The sequence below is a fragment of the Heterocephalus glaber genome, unplaced genomic scaffold (genome assembly GCF_053883595.1).
Source record: "Heterocephalus glaber isolate CG9 unplaced genomic scaffold, H.glaber_assembly_v1.0 deba00001689, whole genome shotgun sequence".
Classification (NCBI taxonomy): Eukaryota; Metazoa; Chordata; class Mammalia; order Rodentia; family Bathyergidae; genus Heterocephalus; species Heterocephalus glaber.
The window spans coordinates 3,688,538-3,714,972 of NW_028258414.1; the positions used below are offsets into that span (position 1 = coordinate 3,688,538).

Sequence of the window (26,435 nt, forward strand, 5' to 3'; positions counted from 1 at the left end):
CTGGCTGCCTCGATGTCCTGAATCAATTCAAAACATTTACCTTTCATGGTCATTCTGACTTCAGGGAAGAGCCAGGAGCCACAGTGCGCCAGATCTGATGACTAAGGCAGACAAGGACACACCGCAGTGTTTTTACCACCCTGCCTCTCCCTGGGATGGCACACAGCAGCAGTACCCATGGTAGTTTTGGTCACAGCTTGTAAAGACATTCACGAAAGAGGACTCCCAGAACTGGTTGGAAAAGGGCAATAATATCAGGATAAATGTGTTTGAAGCAAGGGGGAGTGAGTATTTTGAGGGGGATTAACAGCAATGTGTCTTTTACTGTAATAAATTTTAATTTAAACACACACAGTATTATTATTATTATTTTTTGGTACCGGGGATCAAACTTGGGACCTTGTGCCTATGAGGTAGGCATTGGAACGAGAGCTAAATCCCTGGCTACACACAGTATTTTTTGATCAGCCCTTGTATTATCTATTTTGTCTGATTTGTGACCTCTGGAAATCAATGGAGGACTTGTCATGAGATTTTAAATTTATCTGAATGAGTGTTTTGCATATAAAATTTCATATAATTTCCATGAAGCATGGTGTTGTTTTTATTGGACAGATAGTAAGTGTTCATCTTTATTGGGTATGGAGTGACGTTTTGGTACATTTCTATACATGATGTACTGACCAACTAAGGAGAAACAGCTTATCCATCATCTCAGACATTTATCAGGACTTTCTGAAGGGAAATTATTCAAGCTCTTTTCTACTGCTTATTCTGAATTAAGAAATATAATATTAACTCTAACCCCCTTTCTGTGTTAACAGAGTAACATGAGAACTTATTCCTATCTGGCTGAATTTGCACCTGCTAGCCAAACTCTCCCCACCCGTCTTCAGCCTCTGGTAACCAGTATTCTGTTTTCTACTTCTAGAAGCTCAGCTTTTTTAGATCCCATATGTAAGTAAAAGCATACAATATTTGTCATTCTGTGCCTGGCTTATTGTACCTAACTATATGATCTCCAGGTTCATCTATGCTGCTGCAAATGACAAGAGTGCCTCCTTAGAGGCTAGACAGTATTGCAATGTGTCTATATACACATTTTTTAGACACTTATCCATTAGTGGACATCCAAGTTGGGTCTGTATCTTGGCTACTGTGAATAGTGCTACATGAAAATGCCGGTATCTTTTTAACATAATTTTCACTTCTTTTGAATACATATATATAAGTGGGATTAGAGGGCCAGGGATTTAGCTCAGTGGTTCTGGCGCCTGCCTAGAAAGAGCAAGGACCCAAGTGTGATCCCTGGTACCAAAAAAAAAAAAAAAAAAAAAATGGGATTAGATCATATGTTAGTTCTATTTTTAATTTTCCTGAGGAGCCTACATACTGTTTTCTGGAGTGGTTGTACTAATTTACATTTCTACCAGCACAGAAGGCTTCTTCTTTCTCTACACCCTTACCAGTATTTGTCATTTTTTAAATCTTTTTTATTACATCCATCCTAACTGAGGAGAGATGGTATCTCATCGTGGTTTTAGGTGATACACAAAAAACATAAAAATTGTACATACTAATGTTGTACCATGTAATGTTTCAGTACATGTACAAGCTGAAGACTGTATTTTTAACTACTAAGCTTAAAGACTTGCAATGAAATTTTACGTTTCAAAATGATAAATAAGTTCATTCCTCTAACGAAAAAGAAAAAGGAAGAAAAAAACATTACATACATCCATTTCAGATGTGTACTCTTCAGGTCTGTCCATAAATACTGCAGAAACTGGAACAGATGTGCTTTTGCACATCATAAATTTTAATGGAATTTCGTGGAAGATTTGATTTCTGTCTCTCATTGTCATTTTCTTCTGAGGAAGTGGGGAATTAATATAAATTACTTTAATTGGTTTGGAACCTTAAAACAGAAACAGAAAAGAGGGGTGATTAGCATCTAGTTGTTTTATTTCTTAGAAAACATGGATGTATGAGCGAAGGATCATGATACAAAGAGACACAGGGCCAGCAAGGGGACCTCATGTATTTGCCACTCTTGGACCAGAAGATTTTAAAGTCCTTTAAAATCTTTTAAAGTCAGTTCTGTAGCAGATTTATATTTGAAAAAGTCTTGAGTTTAAATGTTAAATTTAGCTTCTACTAAAGACGAGAGAACTAAACTGGTATGAGAACTGTTTTCTAACAATGCCTAGTTACTTTCTGGTTTCCCTTTTTTGTTTTTTTGAGACAGGCTCTCACTTTGTCAGTAGGCTGGCCTCGAACGCACAGTGATCCTCCTGCGTGCTGGGATTACAAGCGTGCCTCACCACACCCGGCTTCTGGTTTTCATTGTTGTACTCTTACTGTCACTATTACTCAGTTTACCGGAACTTGCAGGAAGTGATGAGATTTTTGCCACTGAGAATACATTACACTTAACTCTAAATTGTGAGTTTATCTCAGTAGACAAAAACTTCTGCTTATTGTATTTATGTTGTTATACTTAATAATATTAATTCTGAAAGACAGATTAGTACAGATGTATTTTAACCGATTGTCAATGACAACAGACAAGTAAGTAAGTCCTGGAACTCAACTATTTGAAGCTGTCTAATAAACTACTACATTCTTTCATTTCAGAGAAAAACAGAAGCACCTCACCATTTTACGTACTTCTGGCCTAAGTCACAATCACCCGTCTTATCTCTCACTTCCTAAGGTACTTTACTGTGCTAAGGTACCACAGGTACTGTAGACCTAATACTGTAGCAGCTTTATATGTGAAAAAGTTCTGAGTTTTTTGTTTTGTTTTGTTTTGTGTTTTCTGAGACAGGGTCTTGCTATGTGGTTCAGGCTGGCCTTGAACTCACTATGTGGCCCAGGCTGGTCTTGAACTCACTGTGATTCTCCTGCCTTAGCCTCCGAAGTGCTGGGATTATAGGTGTGTGCCACCACACTGGGCTAAAATTCTGAATTTAAATGTTAAATTTACCTTCTCCTTAAAACAAGACTTGGATTTTTGTATTTAACAAAGACCATCTATATTTAGACAGCTGACGTGGTCCTCAATGCTTTTATTTTTTGGGTGGTGGCACTCGGGATTGAACCTGGGGCTTTCACAGTACACCACCCACCCACTTCCCCCCAACCAATCTATCTTTTTCTCCTTCTTTTCTTCCTTCCCCTCCCCTTTCTTCCTTCCCCTCCCCTTTCTTCCTTCTTCCTCTCTTTCTTTTTTTTGCAGTACCAGGGATCAAACTCGGGACCTTGTGCTTGTGAGGCAGGCGAGGCACCACTGAGCTAAATAACCAGCTCTTTTTCTTTCTGTCTTATTTTGAGAAAGTTTTGCTAAATTGCCCAGGCAGGGGCTCAAAACTGTGATCCTCCTGCCTCAGCTTCCTGTAGTGCCAGGATTACAGGAATGCACCACCATGTCCAGCCCCAACACTTTTTAAGAGCATTATTTGATACAGTAAATCACAAACCTGCAATAGGTATAACTTGAACACAAACTGGAATTTCCCACTGTTCCTTGTAGTCTGGTCCATGATTATTTAATAAGGTAAATAGTGACTGGCTAGTCAGAGCTATCTGAGGATGATATCTTGAAACAAGCTTCTCTGCATTTGGATCTTTATTAATCTCCTGAAAAACAATGTATAAATTGTTACTTGGTTATAGTCTGAAAATTTCTTTGATAAGGTATGGAAAAAAAGGGAGAAAGGGGACTTTAGAACCATCAGGTTGTATTTTTGTGAGGTACAGATATTTAGAAAGACCCAAACCACCATGCTACTCACATAGTGCATAGCTTCAGCGATTTGTTCTGGAGTTTCGATGGGAGACACATTACTTTTTGAGAGCTTCAATACTGCAGGCATTGAGGGGAACACTGTTTTCACAAACTTTACACTGCCCTATATAAGCAAAATATGAACGTTATTGCAAAAATCCTGACATTTTTCTCCTGAGAAAAATATCTTTCATCACAGGCATTAAGTAAAATTTATTATTCTACTAAATACAGTTATCAAATTTAGGACCTCCATAAGCCAAGATGTTTATTCTTGTTTTTGCTTGACTACACCAATTTTTTTTTAGTTTTGTTTTTTTTTACAGGTCTAAGAGAAGGATTTCATGGAATTTCCTGGCCCCCTTAAATTCCACCTTCTCTTTTTATGAAGCATAAATCTCAGCAGGGAATAGTAGAACCCCTAAAATATTCTCTCCATCTACTTATTTCAATAGTTTGTAAATACAGTTCCATTACAGAAGGAGGGCTTCCTGTCTGTTCAGGAACATTAAGGAAGATGGGAAGAAAATCAAGAAATACAGTTAGTTAGTAGTGTCATTTTTAAAAGGTCAAATATTTGTATCCATAAAATGAAAGCACTGGGACACCATCTGTGCTATGCTTTCAAAGCCATCTCATTAGTGCTCAAAGATTTAAACATAAAATAGTATGTATATGAAGCGGGGTGTGGTGGCACCCACCTGTAATCCCAGCACTTGGGAGGCTGAGGCAGGAGGATTGTTGAGTTCGAGGCCAGCCCCGACTACACAGTGAGTTCAAGGAAATCCTGAACTACAGAGACCCTGTTTCAACCACCCCCCCAGCAGTATCTATATGAAATACAGATGATGTATCAGATCAACAAAAGCTTACACTTTCATATGATAAACCTTACCAATGCAAGAAGGGTTTTTTCTAATTTTAATCCTGCCTCTATTCTGAACGGGAAGAACCCCATTAAACTGGTGACTTCATGAAGAGTATAAAATTCTGGATACTTTTTTACTTGTTCAATGCAAGCTCTTAAAATTTGCTAGAAAATAAAAATTAAGGAAAATCACATTTGTATTGTATTTCTCTAACAATGCAACAAAAATATTTGAGTTACACATGGGACTATGTAATTATTCACTGCAAAAGTTAACTGTTGTGTTAATCAGGCTTCTAACAATTCAGGCATACTGTATATTCCTTATTTGAGTTAATCTTTTATTTTTCATAACAAATTTTTAACCTAATTTCCTAAAATACTGATATTTAATAATACTAAAATTAGCAATCTTATTAAATTTTAAAATTAAATACAGAAGACACATCATATTTTCTTTGCTATTTAAGAAACTGTCAAAGAAATAAAGCCACATAAAAATTTCAATACAATGTACTGCAATAAAAGCAATTACATGAATGATTAGAAATATATAAGTTTAACACTCTGAAATAAGTCCCAAGCACAGTGAATTCATGAAGTAGTTAGCTTACAGGTTATTCTAATCTACAATCTAAAAAATAAATGAGAATGTTATAACTAACTCAAATGATGGAGTACTTAGTATTTCCTTCTCCCCAGTTTTCCAAATATTAATGACTTATCAGGAAATGTAATCAGGAAGGAAGGAATACCCACAGCTACCTAAAAAGAATAACATGTAAATAACTCACAGAAGCATAGGCATTGGTGAGGGAATGTGTTTATAATTGAAAACACCCATATACTATCTTCCAAGATACATTACTTTTTCTTCTGTCAATTAATGTTATCTTAACCTCTTAGAACGTATTCTAGATCATAAGTTTTCAGCAATAAGCATATCTTAATAATATATAGATATATCTTTTCATCTATAGTTTCATATTCCTCTTTCCCCTTTTCTAGTTCCCATCCCCTGCTATCTTTAACATTTTCTCCCTTTATCTACATTTCAATGCTAATCTTGATAATTAACTCAGGATATTACTCACAACTAATGTTGACTTGGGCTAATATGGAAAAGTTGTGTTTCATAACCTTACTCAACTAAAAACCCGTATCTGCACAATGTTTTTGCTCCTTATTTACAAAATTAGCTAAATTTCCTCTCTTTTGTTCCCCTTGAATGGCAGTCATTACAAGAATCTAAATACGCAAAGTAAAGCAATACAAAGGAACTATTTGACTTGAAGACTATTCTAGTTAGATATTTCACTGGCACATTGTTCTTGGTAAAACTGCTGATGCTGCAGTGCTTTTCACAGAATTTCTCTTAATTCTGTATGGCAAGAGAAAGAGTCAAAGAAACAGCAGGGAGTTTTACCCTTGTGCACATCAACCACAGTACAGTAGACCCCTTCACCTGTGGTTTACTTTCCACAGTTTCAGTTACCTGCTGTCAACTGGGGCCTGAAAATATTAAATGGGAAATTTCAGAAATAAGCAGTTCCTAAGTTTTAGATTATGTATCATTTTGAGAGTGTGATCAAAATCTCATGCTCCATCCTGTTCAGAATGGAAGACATCTGTTGTCCAGTACATCACTTAGCAGCCATCTCAGTTACCAGATCGACTGCCATGGCAGCGTGGTAGTTGCGCTCACGTACAAGCAAGATAGTCAGTGGCAGCCTAGAAAGTTACCACATCGCCTGCATCAGTCACCTCAGTTCAACTCATCGCATAGGCAGAGCATCTCACATTATCACTAGCAGGGAAAGGGCTGTGCAGTGAGGTATTTTCATTGGGAGAGACATCATATTCACATAACTTTGTTATAGCTGTACTTTTTTATTACTGGTGTTATTACTGGTTTTTTATTATTGGTCTTGCTGTGCCTGATTTACAAATTAAACATTATCAAACGTGTGTATGTACAGGAAAAGTGAGTGCATGTAAGGTTTGTTATTATATACACCTCCAGGCATCCAGAGGGTCTCAGAATGCATCCTCTGTGGATGAAAGGGGACCATTCTATGCAGATGAATCATTAAAAATACAAACACCATTCATGTGACTGTACTTAAGTACACAAATTTGAGATATTAGTATTTCTACTATTTCAGTATAAGAATAAAAGGCCTACACGTAACTCATTCTCCAAATTGATAATATGGACAGTTCCCTAGGCTTTTGGAAGGATCATCACACATTTTAGAAGCTGCTATTGTCTATCACTTGGCAGTTTTCACAAATGTAATTTTTTTTTTACCTCTGTGAGGAGATGGGCATCACATGACAGCATATTATAATCCTGTGCACATTTCTTTGCAGAATTTTGCAAAAACTTTAGGAATTCAGAAACTTCTTCATTCACATGTTTTTTCATATCCTGATTTTTAAAAAAGTAGACACATCTTGGAATAAAACATTTCATTAGAAAACAATCACTTCTCAACCATCACTCTAATAATTTGAACTTAATAATACCAAATCCAAAGCAAAAAACACAAAGAAAAAGTTAATAAAGATTATTATAATGATATAAGAATAAACATCTTATTAAAAACTCTGAAAGGCTTAGGACTGTAGCTTAGTTTTTATTTTTTATTTTTTTTTTGGTATCGGGGATTGAACTCGGGACTTTGCATTTGCGAGGCAGGCGCTGGAACCACTGAGCTAAATCCCCGGCCCAAGGACTGTAGCTTAGTGATACAGTATGAGTTTAGTATGCATGAAGCCCTACGTTCAATCCCCAGCACAAAAAAAAGACAAAAAAATTTTTTCTACAAAAATAGAAAAGCAAATGATTAGTACAAAATACACACTTAGGAATTAGACATAAAAAAAAAAAAAAAAAGTAGAGAGCTGGGGATTTAGTGCAGTGGGCCAGGGATTTAGCTCAGTGGCACTGTGCCTGTCTTGCAAGCGCAAGGTCCTGAGTTCCATCTCCAGTATCGGGAAAAAAAAAAAAAGTAGAAAATGAGCACACAGTATAAATAGGTAAGATACCAAAGGAAATAAAAATAGCTTACAGACATGGGAAATGGTTATTTTAAGTAGTAATCTCTATAAATTAAGGTAAAATAAGAAACACAATTTTCCTCATGTCTGTTTAGAGGCAAAAAAGGTGATGTCTAGTATTAGTAAAGATAGCTTTAAATTTTCATACAATTGTGGTACAAGTAAATTGGTTTAAACTTTTTACAGAAAAATTTACCACGTGTAACTGTAGATCAAAGCTTTAAAAATATGCAATCTTTGATCTGGAATTTTTATTTTTAAGAATTTATCTTAAGGAAATAATAGATATGAAAGATGATTTTGGTAAAAAGATGTTCCGCACTGGATCATTTATACAACTGAATATTAATTAAAGTCATAATTAAGCAATGACTTAATAATCTCCCAATAAGCTATATAAAGTTCTATCATTAGTACTTGAGATGAACTGGAGAGACATGCTGGTAATTAAATGTCTTACTTTTCCATTCTCATCAATATGCCGCTAACATTATAATAAGAGAAAATTTAAAACATTTCCTGATGTTTAGTATTTTTTTACTGAAGCCGAAGAATGGAATACATACCAAGTACTGTAAGTATTCATTTTTATTTATTCCAACAGCTTTGGAATTTGGAGGAATCTTTGCGTATTTAACCAACAAGTCCACATAACTCCTCTGCTCTCTCTGTGAGAAACGAGAGAAACGAGGATAAGGCACTCTTGGTTTTGGAAGAAGAACCATTCCAACTCTGGTCTTAACATTTTCCTTTGCTTGAGCTGCTGAACTAACTGCCGGCTCATTTTCTACAGAACTTGCTGAGGCATTCAAATTTTCCCCTACATGTCTGGAAAAAAAAATACAATTTACAAATATGTGCTTTTCACATGAAGATTACTATCATGGCACTTCATGATTCTCAATCACAAGGGAGAATATAGCGTGATTAACTGAGTAAATTCTGGATTATTATCCAACTCTGCACCTGCATTTTGATATTTACCATTTCGTGTAGATTAAGTATTCTGCCGGAAAGGACCACATTACATACTTACCTTCAACTACCTGATGGAGAGGAAGAGCCACATGTGGTACACTACTTATTTAATTTGGAAGTTTTTCCCCCTTTATGGGAGAGGGGAAAATCATTCTTACCAACTATATTCATGTTTACATTTGATACAATGGCATTTGTTTCTTAACAAATAAATTATTCAGTAAGGGGTATCAGTTAATATGGTAAACAAAAGCTACTGAGAACAGGAAAAGAACAGTCACAAACTTGAAACTAATAAATTTACAGAGCTGCAAAATTTTCTGGGCTCCTCTGTTTATCTTGAGAATTAAGAAGAAAATTCCAACAACTGTACACAATATTTTAGGGAAGCAGCAGTGTTTTTAGAAAAGCTGTATAACCCTCTTAGTCATATACATGGCTAATTCCATGGGAATGTCTCTATGCTTTTTACGGATGCAAGAGAAAAAATCCTGGTGTATCTAGAATGAAACACACTAGAGAAAGTAGCGAACAGCTAGAGAACTTGCTTCCATATTTATTTATGAAATGCTACCTCCAATTTTCAAAAATCACCTTACCATCCCCATGAAGGCACCTGACCACAAATGTCTTATCATGATCACAATCTCTCCTTATTCTTTTTTTTTAATGGCAGGTATAATGTCATTTATCTTATTTTTTTATTTATATATTTATTGGTACATTTTAGGTATACAATACATTTACATTTATCACTGGGTGTTAGTACCTGAACATGATGTATCTTAGTTCTTATTTTTTCCCCATTACCTGTGCACCCTTCCCTATTTACATAGACTTTGTTTCCATTTTTTTTTCTTTTGTCATAATTTTTCCTTTCCCTTCTTCCCTTTCCTTTTCCCCTCCCACCACCCCTACACCTTTGGATCTTTTCCTATTTCAAATTATCAATTATTCATTTTAATCATTTCAATCCTTATTTACACTTTCAGTTTCTCACACTAGAGAAACTATTCGGTATTTACACATGTGTGTCCTATTTATTTCACTTGAGAGTATAGCCTCAATATGCATCCATTTAGCTATAAATGTCTCTAGTTTCTCGTTCTTGGCTGAAGAACGGCTGAGTAGTACTCCATTTTATAAAAAAACCACATCTTCTTTATCCAGTCTCCAGTTGATGGGCACTTGGGCTGTTTCCAGGCTTTAGCTATTACAAACTATGCCGTTATAAACATAGGTGCACATATATCGCTGTGGTATGATTCTTTTAATTCTTTGGGGAAGATCCCCAGCAGGGGAATAGCTGGGTCAAATGGGACCTCTAGTCCTAGTTTTTTGAGGTATCTCTATACTGATTTCCACAGTGGTTGCACCAGTCTGCACTCCCACCAACAAGGGAGAAGGGTTCCTTTCTCCCCACACCCCCGCCAGCATTTGTCATTGGTTGATTTCTTGATAGCAGCCATTCTTTGTGGGGTGAGGTAGAATCTCAGTGTTGTTTTCATCTGTATCTCTTGAATGACCAGTGATGTTGAAGATTTTTTCATATATTTATTTGCTGCTTTTACTTCTTGAGAAATGTCTGTTCACTTCAGATGCCCATTTTTGAATTGGGTCTTTGAATTTGAGGGGTCTGATTTTTTTCAGTTCTTTATATATTCTTGATAGTAGATCTTTGTCTGAGTTACAGCTGCTAAAAATTTCTTTCCACATTGTAGGTTGTTTCTTAGTTCTGTTGGTGGTTTCTCCTGCAGTGCAGAAGCTTTTTAATAAGATGAAATCCCAGTTGTTGATTCTTTGTGCTAGCTCCCAAGCTACTGAAGATTTGTTCATAAAGTCTTTTTCTATGCCAATGTCATCAAGAGTTCTACCTAGCTTATCTTCCAGCAAGTTTAGTGTTTCTGTCTTCATATTTAGATCTTTAATCTACTTCGATCTTAGTTTAGTGCATGGTGATAGGTATGAGTCTAGTTTTAATCTTTGGCAGGTTGAAATCCAGTTTTTCCAACACCATTTATTAAATAGGCTATCTTTCCTCCAATGAGGGTGGTTGCCTCCTTTGTCAAAGATGAGGTGGCTGAGTATGTCTGGAGTTATTTCTGCATCTTCTAATTTATTCCACTGATCTTCGGGTCTGTTTCTTTGCCAGTACCATGCTGTTTTTATCACAGAAGCTTTGTGGTATAGTTTCAAGTTGGGGACTGTGATACCCCCAGCCATGTCTCTGTTGCCTAGAATTGCTTTTGCTATTCTAGGTTTCTTCTGTTTCTAAATGAATTTTTGGATTGTTTTCTCTAGTTCTATGAAGTATATTGTTGGAATTTCAATTGGCATTGCATTAAATCTATATAGTAGTTTTGGAAGTATGGCCATTTTCACTGTATTGGTTCTTCCTATCCAGGAACGAGGGATATCTTTCCATTTTCTTATATCCTCCTCGATCTCCTTCAAAGTGCTGTCAGTGTAGAGGTCTTTTGCTTACTTTGTTAGGTTGATTCCTAGATATTTCATGTTTTTAGATGCTACTATAAAAGTATCTCTCTTTATTTTTGCTAGTTAGTTACTGTAGTCTGTATTTTCAGTAAGATAATTTGAAATTCCACCAAAAGCTACATTTCCTTGGCCTCTACAACTCTAATTTCTACCATAGCCATAATACCTATGATTTGGCTTCAAATTAAGCAACACAAACTCAGAGGGGATGGGAGGAACCTAGTGAGAAAGATGGACATCTGCTGATTCATTCTTCATTCCTCCATTCATTAGTATTTACTGATATTTACACGTGCCAGCCCATGCTAGATATTGGAGATACAACAAACATTAAGTACAACACACTCTCTGTTCTCCAAGACTTTAAGATTAAGTGGATTAGGCAAGTGAATGGAGAACAAAGAACAGTTAAGTATGTATATCAATAAAATGTGACTATGCGGAGCTTAGGGTTTTCAAACTGAATATACCAACCAGATGACTGAGAAGTCTAAAGATACTGTGATTGGGGATTAAGAGGAAGAAAGAGAATGGAGGAGAAATACACAGAGCAGTGATTCTTAATCACATGGTCTTATTTCTGTGGTCTTATTTCTGTAGGGCATTGTGGAAGCTGTAGGGACATCAAGGTTGTTGGAAATGAGTGAAGAGGGTTAAAGGTATTAAGAGGTAAGAAATACTAGGTGCCTATGTGCTCACTGTCCTGTGCAACTGTTAAAATAATTCTGGTCTGTTGTTATATATTCTAATCCTACATTTTAGTCACTTTTATATGGTCTATGATTCTTTTATGGTATAATTTTATCTTACTGCTCTTAAGTGCAATCTCTCTTTTTTTTTTTTTGAAACCTGGGATCTCAAACATACCAAGCACTCTCCCACTGAACTACTCCGGTCCCCCTGACCTTATTATTGTAACTGTTGTATATCATCTAGTATACTAGCATCTGTGTATTTCCACACCAAATACACATTATAAATCATTTTGCTTTATTTCATATTTTATATTTAAGATATATTATTTTAAGAAATTAAGTCTGTAGTAATTATTAGCTACTAATTTCATTTCAGGTTAGTAAAAGAAGTCTCCTGTTTCTTACAAATATTTTTCATAAAAAGTGGGAGGGTTTTGACCTGATAAGGTTGAGGATTAAGAATTTAGATCTGTATCTAGACAAAGTGTGAGTTTACCCAATCCAAAATTAGCCCTGATTTGTTTCAATCAACTTTCTAAGACTAGAACGAGTATAGTAAAAATTCTAAAACTTGAACACAGTATGAGAAAAATATTTAGTCTCCTAAAATAAAGCAAAGTAGCTCAAGACAACTCTCTTAGAGCTAAAAATATGAATAAAAAAGTAATCAAAAGAGCCACTTAGTTAATGGGAAAAGAAGTTTGGAAATTAAAATTAGGATGCTCAGACTGGCTCTGAAAATAATACAGGTGAAAGAAGAAGACAAATTTAGCTACTAGAGTTTCTCCAACGACTGTATAAAAATAAGCACATTTCAGGTTAACAAAATGAGTATTAACTGCTGATCTTGGAAGAAATGTATTACAGCAAATTGATTTCTCACTAGAAAATGTCTTGAGAGCTATTCAAACCTAACGGTATTATGTCCGCAACTCTTAACAATTCTGCTACACAGCTGTCTCTCTGAATATGAGAACATGTCTGTCCTTGTGGCACAAACTGGCAAATTTAATTAAGCTGCTGCAGCAACAAGATGCTGACTCAGATATGCCAGAGTAGGAATGTCAAGAAACTCTAGCAGCTTAAATTGGCTACATTCAGCGAAGAATGGGATGGCAGTACATCAAGATCATTTCCAAGTGCAGTGCTGTCAAAATTTTCATCAGGGTGTAAACCAACAGTACCTGACAGGGTTTCTCTACCCACATTTACAGCATTATATTTTATTTCAGGTGATAGTTTGAAGTTTCCTCCCTTCATTTTGTCAACTACCCATTCTTCTTCATTTTACTGAAAGATTCTATGGAAAAAGGCAGAATCCAAAATTGTTGTTTTCCTATACTTTAAGTCTGCTGGTTTGGCAGCCTCTTTAAAAGTACCATTTGGGGAGAAAAAAAAGTACCATTTGGAAATGATACTTCTGGCCTACATTTGGAGTCTCCCTATATTTCCTGAGTTTGATTTACTTTTCTATAAAGATTGTGTTAAAAATTCAGCTCTTTTCTATTTGAAGCTACTTTTCCTCTTGTTGGCTTAAAACTCAGTTATAAATATCTGCAACCAGAATCTTTAATTTTAAATAAAGGCAAACGTTTATAGTGGTTATTTCTATACAAGTGGTTCACAGGGCATTTTAATTCTGTTTCTTACATAACTTTCCAAATATTTTATAATGAACATAATTCATTTTTGCTGCTTCACAGGAAAGAAACACCATATTAAGTTATCACATGAGTCATATGTAAAAGTGTAATTCCAGTGGTTCTTTCATTTTATAAACACATACAGAGCATGCAGAGTAACAGGAAAGCTCTTTATGTTGAAATTAAGAGTAAAGCCTTTTTGGCCAGGCGTGGTGGTGCAAGCCAGTAACCCCAGCACTCGGGAGGCTGAGACAGGAGGATTGGCAGGGGTTCGAGGCCAGCCTGGGCTACAGAGTGAGATCCTGCCTCAAAAAACCAAAAATAAACAAATAAAAACAGAGTAGAGCCTTCCTGTGACAAGACAAGGGTTGAATAAAAGCCTCCTATTGTTAAAAGTGGTGTGATTAAAGGTGTCAATATTTTCCAACATGTCAAAGAATACATAAAATTAAATGAAAAATTAGGGCTAATAAAAATTTTATATTCTTCCTGGTATTTCCACCAAGAAAACAGTTGTAAATTAGTCGTAGAGTCTGAAAATCCACCCCTTCCTATAACAATACTTCATAAAATTGACGGTTAGGGGAAAAAAAATCTAGAAACATATCAGAATTCCTTGTGTCTTTATTGTTTTCTATATAAAATGGTAAATTACGCTAGTAAGTTATTTTGTGCTGTATACAAATCTACAGAAAAACAAGCAGAATCTGAAGGGAGAAGAAAAGATTTTAAGGAGTTTGGCATACTCAAATGCCAGCCAAATGTCCTCCGCTCCCCATCTTTTTTTTTTTTTGGTAGTTCTGGGGATTGAATCCAAGGCTTCTGCACTGAGCTCCATCCTGAGCCCTATGTATTTATTTTATTTTGAGACAGGGTCTCAGTTAATGAGTTGCCCAGAGCAGTCTCAAACTTGCACCTCTCTGGCTCAGTCTGCCAGAATGATGTGACCGCAGACACGCACCTGCACGCTCACTTTGCCCTCTGCCTTGTACAAAATGAGGCTATAACCCACACCTAAGTTATACTGAACAAAATGAACCCAAAAAGAACCAGACACTTTTAAGAAGCAGTGAAAGGATGAACAAAATCAATACCAAAATATTTTAGTCTGAAGTATAAGTGAGATAGAAGTTCAAAAGTAGTAAGATTTTTTTTTTTTTTTTTGGTCCAGGGATTGAACTCAGGATCTTGCACTTCTGAGGCACGTGCAACACCACTGAGCTAAATCCCTGGTCCAAAAAGATTTTTAATAAAAGGTAAAGATGTAGGTTTCCTAATCCCGGGATACTACAGTTTGACAGGCATTCTTTGAATCAAAATAAACAAAGGCAATTCTTTAATTGGTAAGTTTTATGAAATTATCAGTAAGAAATGACACAAGTCGAATCGCAGAAATATGTTTTAAATCCATAGATGCACACACAAAAAGGGGTCTATCAATTTTCTACACCTGACATTAGTGAAGACATTAAAATGTGCTTGTTTCATGAATGTTTGTAACAGCAATCTGGTAATATTCATCAAAATAAATACGCATATACCTTCCGCTTAAAAAATTTGCCTTATTTACTGTAATAGTAAAGGAGTGGAAATGAGCTAAATGAGTATCAATAAGTCACTTAAAATTATACACCTCAATAGAATACGAAACAGCTACTGAAAAGAATGAGGTCAAATTCAATGTACTACTATAAGAATATTACCATGATACATTAGGAGAAGGCAAGTACCACATAGGAGGCAAGTTACCTATGCACAGGATGCTCCTTTTGTATTAAAAAGAAAGGGCACATTAATGGATGCATGCTGAATGATGCACCATGATAAGCAGAATGAACTCCACAGATATAACCTTAATCCTCTGAGGTTCACATTTAAAAGGTTGGGTTCAAAGTGCAAAATAAATGTTTCTTAAATATTTGGGGAATCTGATGATTGGCCATGACAAGAAACCTGAAGGTAAGGATGGCAAAAGACCTGAGAAATACCAGAGTGACCAGAATACTGCGAAGAAAACTAGAAGAGTGAGACAGCTCCCAGTCCAGCAGTGAGGGTGGAAACTAGAGTAGAGTGGGATGTTCAGCTGAAAGCAAGCACAGTGGGGTATGTAGTGAATGAAGCTTTTTATCCTGTTTGTCACTCCATTCTGTCAATCTGTTTTTTGATGGGAAGCTAAATCCACTTACACTTACAGTAATTACTGAGAGAGAAAGATTCACTGTTTTGTTAAATGCTTTCCGTATGTCTTACAGCTTTTTTTGCTCATTTCCTCCCAGTAAGCATATACAAGTCTTTAAAGAAGTCTAATTACAAATGAGGAAAGAAGTAAGATAATGTCTAGAGTGGAATGTGGGCTTCAGGGATTATTTAAAACAGGAAAACTTGACCACATTCAACTACTGATCAAGATGATAGAAAATGGGAGAGAACACAGATACAGGAACAAGAGGTGACACTGGCAGAGAGGAACATGAGAAGGCAGGAAAACATGGATATAGGCTTCCTCCGTAGTAAAAAAGAAAAGGATGAAGGAAATGCATCTGTTGGTTTCCCAACTAATCCACAATGAAGCAGAAGGTCAATCAAAAAGGAAAGAGTTGCTATTACAGGCACGTGAGCAGGAAGAAGTGAAAATTATCACTAAATAGTCATTTTCATCCCAGAGAGGAAAAACAGCTTTGGCAATCTGGCAGTAGCGATTAAAATATAAAGGGTATATATTGTGCAACTAAACAATTCAATTTCCAAGAATTGATCTTTAAATTGCAACAAAAAAAATCTCACCAATTATTATTTACAATTATAAAAAGAGAGAAATACAAACATTTTACAACATAGAATTACATAAATGAATTAAAAGTACATTTATATAATGAAATAATATATACCTACTAAGAAGAGCAGGGAAAAAAGATTGAACTATATATATATATATATATATATATATATATATATATATATACACACATATATATAAAAGCAGGCAAAGAAACACAAAATATTGATTTTAATGGAAAAGCAAACTGTAAAATAGTTTTATAAATATGCTAGTCTTTACAGGAAATCCCATTTTGTCTGTGTATAGAGTTTTGCTCATGTGTGGAGAGAGATAGTGTTAATAGTAATTTTCTTCTATTTTCTAAATTTCTGTCATTTGAATGTGCAATAGTAAAGATAGATATACAACTGTAATCAACAGAAAAATAATTATATATGAAAATAAATAGCCACATGAATAAACATATTACCTGTTAGATAAAATACATAATTCTTTTAAACTTGGAGCCATGGAATGTTCTTTATAGTTTTCTCGAGAGAAAAATGTTTTCAGGCCATTTTTGGGGGAAACGTCCCTGTAAAATAAAGTAATTTATTTGCATTTGATTATTCAAAATCTCACACTAGACCAAGAAGCATAATGGCACAACTGTAAAATATGACTACATGCCCTTTGCCCCCTCTTCCCAGACAACCACTTCTTAATGTGTTTAATTTCATGTACCAGATCTGTGAACCTGGATGTTTTATTTCTTGGGCAGCTTTAAGCTCAGGCCAACTGTGAAATTTTCCAGCTCCTACAATCACCCTTGCTTTTCTTGTAGCACCCAATTAAATAAACGTCAGAGAGACTCGAGGGTTAAAGATAGAACAACTAAGAGTCTTTCAGAGAGGCAGGCTCACCTCTGGCTGCGGGCCATGACATTAGGATCGTTGGTAAAAAGAATGTGCTTCATAACTTATTATTTTTTAAACCACTATTGTGCCAGACCAAAAAACTGAATATCCTACTTATCTTTGTTCACTTGGCAAATGGGACAAATGGGATGCCTTTGCTAAAATCACCTCTGAAGTGATATATGATTTTTCATAAGACCATAATCAATCAAGATTAACATGTTATACCCAATGCTTTCCATGTACTGTAGCAAGTATCCCCAAAATGCTGGTCAAATGAAAGAATTTAAAAACTGAAAACACTTGAGAATCATTAATCTATGAAGGACAGCAGTTAGTAGAACTCTGTGGGAAACCATAGTTTCTTTCAAGGGTTACAATCACGTGCAAAGATTTGGTTTCACAATGCCAGTGGTACATGTGTAAGAAAAATGTGCTCAACAGCTGAACACATACTTTACAGTCCTGGCAAGGAACACAAATGTGCCTACTAAAACCTATAGTAGAATGCTCTAATCAAATACAACTTCTGGCTGATCCAGTACCCAAATTGGAAATTTTAGAATATTCGCTGTATAATCAATGAAGGTATGAATGGTAAAATTAGAAGTTTTTGTTTGCTATGGACCAGGGTAAACCCTTGTCCTTCCTTGTTTTCCTGTGACCCTGGAGATTAAACCCAAGGCTTTGGACTAGGTATGCACTCTGTCACGGAGCTACCTCCCATGCTTTGCTTTTCTTTTTCTTTCTTTTTCTTTTTATTTTTTCGCTATGTAGTTCAGGCTGGCCAGGAACTCACTAGGTGGCTATGGCTGGCCTTGAACTCATGGTGATCCTCCTGCCTCAACCTCCCAAGTCTGGGATTACAGGCATGCACCACCACGCCTGGCTGTCCTGTGCTAGTCAGACTGACGTTGAACCTGTGATCCTCTTGCCTCAGTCTCTGGAAAAGCTGGGATTATAGACACGCACCATCGCGCCTGGCTTAAAGTTTATTACTTTGTTATGGTACTGCATGTGTAATATCTCATTAAATTCTAAGATTTCCACATATCATTGTAAAACAAAGTCAAGGGCCTCAGGGATTGTGGGCTCCTTTGGGAATGAGAGTGCTTTTGCAATAAACAGGTTATTACTGCACATCCTGATTTAATAATCTTTGATCAGGTACTACTTAAAAAAAATCTTTGTAACCTCGGTGCGACCTTTGTGTCATCCTTGGCTGGCTCAGTAAATACATGTTAAAATGACCTAAAGCAGAAGCATGTATTAGTTAGATGTCTACAGAACCACATTACTTAACTGGTTTCTCCATTTGAGAAGTTCTTACGCACTTCTAAAATACAGAATACAGTCTACACATTTATATTATCATTTGATATAGACTGTAACATAACAGAAAGAAGTGTGTCTAATTTCAAAGAAGACCTCTTTTATTATTTATATGGAAATGGGCAAGGTTTTTAGATACAAGAAAATCTCAGCATTTCCCCTCCAGAAGAGACCAATGGCATACACACGATGAAATCATAAATCAGAAGTGTTCAGTATGTGAAGATGAGAAGAGAGTAAATTCCAAGACTATGAACTTTATGTTCTGTTTCTTGCAAATCTTTCTGGGCCAGGAGCTATCTTTTCCTATGTCAACCACCAGCCCAGACCCACTCCTCTTCAATGGATTAGGAAGAGACACAACTCACCAGTTCAGCTTTGGTTCACTCATGGATATACAGGAGCTCATTTTCCTAGATTTCTGCTTCACTCTAGCACACGTGCTAGAGTTACCTGGCAGCAAAGGCTTCAAGATAGGCAGGATCGCTCCAGCATCTATTCAACTGAAGAAAACCAAAAGATCACAATCAAAAGCAAGGGACTGGCTTGGCTAGGTGCTGCTAACTTGGGTGAGAAAGAATCTCTGCTCAATATCAACCGAATGTGACACCTAGAATGGAATAGTGCCCACCGATGAACGTTCGTTCCCAAGGTTCTCTGTAGCTGAGAATGATGATGTAGGATGAACCCGTTTCCATTATTTAACTCTGGCCAGAAGCGTCATTCTTAGGACAGTCACTGCGGAGTAACTGTTTCTTTGGGAACACAGAATCATGTTCTCATTGCTTTCATACTAGGTACTGGACTCGATGGCAAGGAGGTGTATGTCCCTTACTACCAAAATAAATCTTGTTTCCCAGTCATAGTGTTATGGGACAGATTCTGCACACCATGCATGGCAAAAGTTCTCGGAATAGCAAGAACTCAGACCTTTCTAAAAGAACTAACGTACGGCTGAGACTCACATCCAGGCAACTAAAGTGACAATTCACAGGACTGCCTGGAGGTATCATCAGGACTGATGATCAGGCGTGATTTTTGCAAGCGGGTTGACAACGTGGCTTGTGAGACAGTAACAGATTCGGGAATCCTGGCCCCTCCCAGGCCCGACCTGCTTCCACAGAGACCCCCGTGAGGGGATGGGGAGTGGGGATCTGATTAGGGAAGGGAACAGTGGTGGTAAAGGAGACCCGGCAGGGGAAGGGGACTGCGCAGCCACCACCGGAGGTAGCAGCGCAGGCCGCAGAGCCGCCATGTTCCCTCAGCCCCCACCATGAGCCGCCTGCTCGCCCACCCGCACGCACGCAGGGGCTCGCCCACCCGCACGCACGCAGGGCCGCGCCCTCCCGCCGCTTCTCAGCAGTCCTTCCGCCCACCTCGCGCTCGGCGGCGGCGCCTGGCCGGCCGCAGACCCCACACCACACACGCTCCGCCCCAATCCTCACCCGCGAGCGGGCCGGAAAGCCGTATTTAAAGGACGTGGCCGCGCTGACCCGGCCCTGCGTGATGACGTCATCGGGACGCAGGGGCGGGGCGTGCGTGCGCTGGGCGTGCGTGCGCTGGGAGTCTGGTTGAGCCCCGCTCGCGCTGTAGGTGCTCCCGCCGGCCTGGCGAGGCCTGGTTTTCTCTGTACTCCAGGAAGGCCAGGCCTCGGGGTGTCCGTCCTGCTAGCCAGGATTGTGGTATATGGGAAGGAGGCGAGGCATGTGATTGGAAAGACACACACAGACTTAGTTGTGACTCTAGGAAGTTAATTTTCCTAATCCCGTTTCCTCACCATAAAGTGGAAATGACGGAGTACGCGCTCCCGGGCCCAGCACAGAACTTGGCTCCCAATGGGCCTGTACCCTGCTCCCTGTCCCATTTTGTATGTCACTTCCTCTAGGGTCGCTAGTGGTTCCTGTGGGACTAAGTGGTATTTCCAGAGGTCTCACTTCCACAATCGGGATTAACTCAAGGCCTCCACAGTGATCTTTTAAATTTTTATTTTGAGACCGGGTCTTGCCAAGTTGCTAAATTGCCTGGGTTGGACTAGAACTTGGAATCTTCCACCTCAGGCTCTCAGAGTGCAGAGATTACAGGCATGTAAGCTTTTCCAGAGCTTTTGAACCCAAACTAGAAAGCTTTAAACTACTTAAAGAGTATTATGGTTTGGATCTTAACTATCTCCCAAGGCCTATAGACTAAAAGCTGGGTTGCCAATCTGTTAGGAGGTGGTGAATCCTTTAAGGGGTGGGGCTTAGTTGCAATTAGGTCAGGGGGTGTGTGCCCTGGCAGGGGATTTTGGGACCCCAGTCTCTTCCTTTCTGTTCTACCTCTGAGTAGCTGTGCTCTCTCCTGCGCTGGGGCCTGATGTTCTGCTTCTTCAGGGAGCCGAGTGACCACGACTGCAATCTCTGAAACCGTGAGCCAGATGAACCTTTCCTCCTTTACCTTAGGGATTTCCTCACAGCGACAGAAATATAACACAAGAGGTATAGAGAAACACGATGTGAGTTCTAAGAGGAAGAGAAATTTCAGGTGTGGGGGGTGGGGGTAGAAAGAGCTTCGAATGGCTTAGAGATTTGAATTTGTTATCCTAAGCCAGGCAGTCAGGGTGTGGGCTGGTAGTAGAGCTGGAATTTGGCTAAGCAAGGACTACCAGGTTGAAAGTTGATTTCTGATCTTACGCCCTAAAGATCATTATCGTCTTACCAGGAAGCTGATACAGGAGCAGTTTGCATAGCGGATTGGTGACACAGATTGGTGGGTCCTTTCTCACAGGTGGAAGCGAGATCTTAAGTGCCTCATCACAACATGTTTTCCAGCTGTGCGTATCTCCAGAAAACTGGTGGTTGTTGTCAATGAGCATTATTTCCTCAGGTGGTTCTTGTTGCTGATTAGTTGGCCTGCGTGCGGTTCCTGACAGTACAGGAAGGTGAGCTTAGGAGTCAGTAGCTGCCCAGAGAAGAAAAATGAGAGTCAGGTGAAGTTAAGTAGGGCCCCGGCATGCTGAGGGAGAGCGATCTGGACTTAATGGTTGGCTTTTATCAAGTAACTGCATTGAGCATGTGCACTGTGGGTATGTGGGCTGGTGGGAACAGGCATTTCGGACAGACACCAGCTCGAGGAATTGTGCTAACCGAGTGCATGTGCAAAGTCTAGTTTGTGTGTGATGAGGAAACTGTGTTCTGAATTTTAGAATGTTTAATGGTATTGCAGCAGTGTTATTGTAAAAAGAAAAATGCTGTAAGTGGTAATGGAGAACCTTTTAGAGCTTTCAGTGATAACAGTCAGCTGTGGTACATGTGCTGTAGGTTCGACACCACTGCTACAAGGGCTCTTGGTAATCTACTTTAACTGAATTGCAAGGTCTTTGAAGGGTAATAGAAACAGGTTAAAAAGTTGATTGGAGCCAAACACAGAAGACTTTATAAACCAGATGAAGGAAGTTTGGCTTTATAAGAAATAGAATGGGGGGCTTATAATCTGAGGGATGACACAGTCAGGGCTAACTTGCTCCAGGAGTTTATCTGGCCACATGTTGAATGAATGGTGTGTGTGGGCGGGCAGGTAGGAGATGGTCCTCGCCAGGTGACAAGCTTGACACTGTGCAGTTATTTTTTTTATTAGGTTGGTGATATTTATGGCTGTACTAGAACGGACAGTGTAAAACTAAATATGCTGGGTGCTATAGTCTGTTACCCATAGTCTGGATTCAGTTACCCACAGTCAGTGATGGTCTGAAAATATTAAATGGAATAGTCTAGAAATAAACATTTTAATAATTCATAACTCTTAAATAACTTATTACAATATGTGGTTATGATTTTATTTTTAGGTTATTTTTAATCTCTTACTCTGCATAATGTATAAGTTAAACCTTATCTAGGTAGGTATTATAGGAAAACAACACAGTAATAGAGGGCTTGGTACTGTCTGTTTCTGGTAGCCACTGAGGTACTGAACATATCTCTGGGAATGAGGGGACTCATAAAGCGTGCAGTCAAGGAGAATTAGGCAGTCCTGCCCTAGACTGTGCCAGCTGCTGTGATTAAGAATTGTGCTACTGGCAGATATCCGCCCATACCACCCTGGACTGTGGTATAGGAGCATCACAATACATGCCTTGTGTTGGGATTTCAGATTGTCATGCACAGGCACAGTTGTCTAGTTCTAGTGGTTGCAAAATAGCACACAGAGTCACAATTTTTCGAACTAGAAATCACTTTGGAGATTATCTAGTCTGACCCCCTTGTTTTGCTGGTAAGGAGACAGACTTAACTTCCCAAGTGACTTTTCCAACATCATATGATCACAAATACTAGAAATCAGGTCTCATACGTTTGCCATTTGTTTCGGACTGAACGCTTGCCCTCACCCCTGCCGCATCCCGAATTAAAGCTATAACACCCTAAGGTGATGGCTTTGTCCGGTGGGATTTAGGGAACTAATTAGATGTAGATTAAGATGTGTGGATGGAACCTTGTGATGAGGTTAGTGCCCTTCTAGGAAGAGGAAGAGGGACCAGAGGTCACTTTCTCTACCTTGTGAGGACGTAGCCAGAAGGTGGCCATCTGCTGGCCAGGAGCTGAATTGATCGAGAGCTGAATTGATCGAGAGCTGAATTGATCAGCAGCTGAATCTTGACTTTCCAGCCTCCCGAGCTATGAGAAAATGCATAAATGTGTTGTTTAACACGTTCCCGCTGGCTAGAACCGCTGGGGTCGCATGCATGACCGTCCCATCAGGCAGCTGTGCCACTGGTACAGACGGAGCTAATCACTTTTATCAGTGTTGCTTGAATTTGAATAATTACTGTGCAGATATAAATATTAATCAGCGCTACTCATACCGATTAAAAATTCTTACACATCAAATTTATTTCATTAAATTGAAAAAATTTGGATTGAATTTCTTTAAAACATTTTATATGTAACAGCAGCTGATTTGTGCAGAGTGCACAACCCAGGTTAACTCATTTGACCTCTTTTGTGGCCTCCACTGCACCCAGTTTTCCCGATAATTTTATAACATTCTCTTTATTACTTCCATGTGTTTCTTGCCCACCCTAAATAAGCTTCCACAAAGTGATTTTTTGGAGTAATTTATGCCCACGGGATGTCTTCACAGGTTAATAGTTTATCAATAATGAATTCTCAACTTTACCATGGAACTCTTGTGAGTACTCCATTGTTAGTGTATATAATATGCATGTACAGCTGCTGTACTGCAAATTAGGTGGATTGCAATTTTTTATACCATTTCAGTGTTTACCTTAAGGAACTGTAATAGGATGGCATCTGGTGTGCTAAGTCAGAGCCTTTCTTTGAAATCAAAGACAAGATGAGGTTTTGTGTTTCCAGGTTTTCCTTCCTTCAAGGTACATATATGATTTTTACAAGTGGTTAATATGCAAACGATTCTTTTATCAGTCTGCTTAACAAATTTTACACCAGAAGGATTTTCAGAGTTTGTGATTTTGCCATGTATTTGCTTTGTCTTTGTACAGGTAAAAATTTTTGATTTGGCTGTACTGTGCTGCAAAATACATTTTTTTGTAAAAGTTCTTGTTCTGGGGTATATTTAAATAATGACTATGGGGCCGGGGATTAAGCTTAGTGGTTCTGACCCCTGCCTCGAAAGTGGAAGGTCCTGAGTTTGATCCCTGGTACAAAAAAAAAAAAAAAAAAAAGGGGCTACATATCTGCACGTAACTGCAGTGTTCAAATAAGTGTGGTTCATTAATTTCAAAACAGCATCATAAGGATGCCCATGCATTGAAGGGTTTTCACTTTTTCTGGCATAGACATGTAAAATCATAGGTTTAATCATGAGGCAAACATAATGTAGATAATTTTCTCATCTGTTTGTGATGTTTTCCTTTGATATACTGCTGAAAATGCAGACATCCTCACCATAAAATCATACCTTTTATCACTGCATTTTTCCATTCTACTGCATTCTTGAATATACTAATAATTTCTTTCATGAGTTTTTTTTTTCTAGTTTTTTTTTTGTTATTTTGAGACAGTTTCACTGTGTAGTCCAGGCTAGTCTTAAGCTCACTATGTACCCCAGGCTGGCCCTGAACTTGTAGCAGTCCTCCTGGCTCAGCCTCCAAAGTGCTGAGATTACAGGCGTGTGCCACCATGTCCAGCATGAGTTTTCTGAATGTATTCAAGAGATCCTTGGTTCTGCATGTGTTATTATCAGAGAAATGTAAACAGTTCTTAATAGCCAAAAAAACCCCACAAAACAAAAACCATCACATTGCATGGCATTCTTTATGGGATTGGCATACATATTATTTTCCAAATAATAATGGTACTATCATTAATAACATACATATAAATTTTTTTATCTCACTAACTGTAATGGAATTTCCCCATTGCTGATATTTTCTTTTTGTGCTAAAGCCACATTGTATGGCATATCTGTTTTTCAACTATAACTTTGAGTATATTATCAGATATAATGAATAATTTATACAACTCGGGGTTGCTGCAATATATCTTTTTTATTAGTACATGATTGCGGTATATAATGATCACATTCTTCATGGGGGAGTTTTACATAACACATCTTAATTTTTTTTTGGTCTCTTTCTCTTCCCTCCAACCCTTCTTTCCCTCCTCATTTACAAAAATTCTTTTTTATTCTTTCAATCCTTGTTTCCTTCTTTCCCTGTCCCCATCTCTTGTTCCCTTACCCACTTGAAAAATTTCTTCTACTTCCTAATATCTGTCCTCCATTTTGCTCCCTACGTGTACAATAGGTTTCTCACACAAGAGAAACATCAATATTTAAACTTATGTGTCTGACTTATTTAAGTTTATGATCTCCAGGTGCATTCATTTACTTAAAAATGATTCAAGTTTTTCCTTCTTTATGGCAGAGTGTAGTACTCCACTGTATATAAATACCACATTTTCTTTATCCATTCATCTGTTGATGGACATATGAGCTGTTTCCAAGATTTAGCTATTATATATCGTGGTGCTGTAAACATGGGTGTGCATGTATAACAGTGGTACGATGACTTTAAGTCTTCTGGGAAGATTCCTCGAAGGGGAATAGCTGGGTCAAATGGGGCTTCTAGTTTTAGTTTTTTGAGGAATCTCCAAATGGATTTCCATAGCGGATGTGCCAATTTCCATTTCACCAACCAGTGGAGGAGGGTTCCCCAGAGCCTCACCAGTATTTGTTACTGGTTGATTTCTTTCTTTTTTATTTATTTATATATTTATTGGTACATTTTAGGTATACAATGCATTTACATTTATCATTGGATGTTTGTACCTGAACATGATTATCTGAGTTGTTATACTGGTTGATTTCTTGATGATAGCTGTTCCTTCTGGAGTGAGATGGAATCTGTGTTGTTTTAATTTATATTTCTCAAATGGCCAGCAATGTTGATCATTTTTTCATGTATTTATTGGCCATTTGTACTTCACCTGAGAAGTGTCTACTAATTTCATATACCCAGTTTTGGATTGAGTCTTTAAATTTGAGAGATCTAATTTTTTTGAGTTCTTTATATATTTTAGCTATTAGTCCTCTGAGGAGTAGTTGGCAGAAATTGTTTCCCATTTGTAGATTGTCTCTTAACTCTGTTGGCAGCCAGAACAGGAACACAAAGGGGAGATGAAGAACAATGTGGGGCAGCAAGGGATTGAGGCAGAGAGAGGGAGAAAGAAAAGAGAAAGAAAAAAGAGAAAAATAAAAATTTTCAAAGGGTAGAAAAGAAGAAAAAAAATTAAAAATAAGAGAAAAAATAATAGTGGTAATTTTGAAAATAACAAATAGATAAAAATGAATGGCCTCCTTCAGGGTATGTCTCTGCTGTCACAATAGACAACACGGGCAGCAGTGTGCAGTTATAAGCCAGTGAGTCTCAGTAAGCTATCACA

General features: G+C 37.9%; 1 protein-coding gene across 7 annotated transcripts in view; it reads right to left on the reverse strand.

Annotated features, from left to right (window-relative positions):
• Window positions 1–20,059, reverse strand: part of Ice2 (interactor of little elongation complex ELL subunit 2) — a 45,217-nt gene extending 25,158 nt beyond the window's left edge. The window contains exons 1-9 of one of the 7 annotated variants that reach the window (XM_013076257.3): window positions 19,986–20,059; window positions 18,909–19,043; window positions 16,782–16,886; window positions 8,288–8,549; window positions 6,970–7,089; window positions 4,686–4,823; window positions 3,798–3,914; window positions 3,483–3,642; window positions 1,737–1,918 (exon numbers count right to left, since the gene is read on the reverse strand). In XM_013076257.3, coding sequence (XP_012931711.1) covers window positions 1,737–1,918; window positions 3,483–3,642; window positions 3,798–3,914; window positions 4,686–4,823; window positions 6,970–7,089; window positions 8,288–8,549; window positions 16,782–16,886; window positions 18,909–18,949 — 1,125 coding nt within the window. In that variant the 5' untranslated portion in view covers window positions 18,950–19,043; window positions 19,986–20,059. Of the gene's footprint in view, window positions 1–1,736; window positions 1,919–3,482; window positions 3,643–3,797; window positions 3,915–4,685; window positions 4,824–6,969; window positions 7,090–8,287; window positions 8,550–16,781; window positions 16,887–18,908; window positions 19,044–19,860; window positions 19,881–19,916 lie in introns of those variants that run through there. The other 6 variants (XM_004855716.3, XM_004855717.4, XM_087199154.1 and 3 more) reach the window with 6 other exon arrangements.
• Window positions 20,060–26,435: the final 6,376 nt, after the last annotated feature.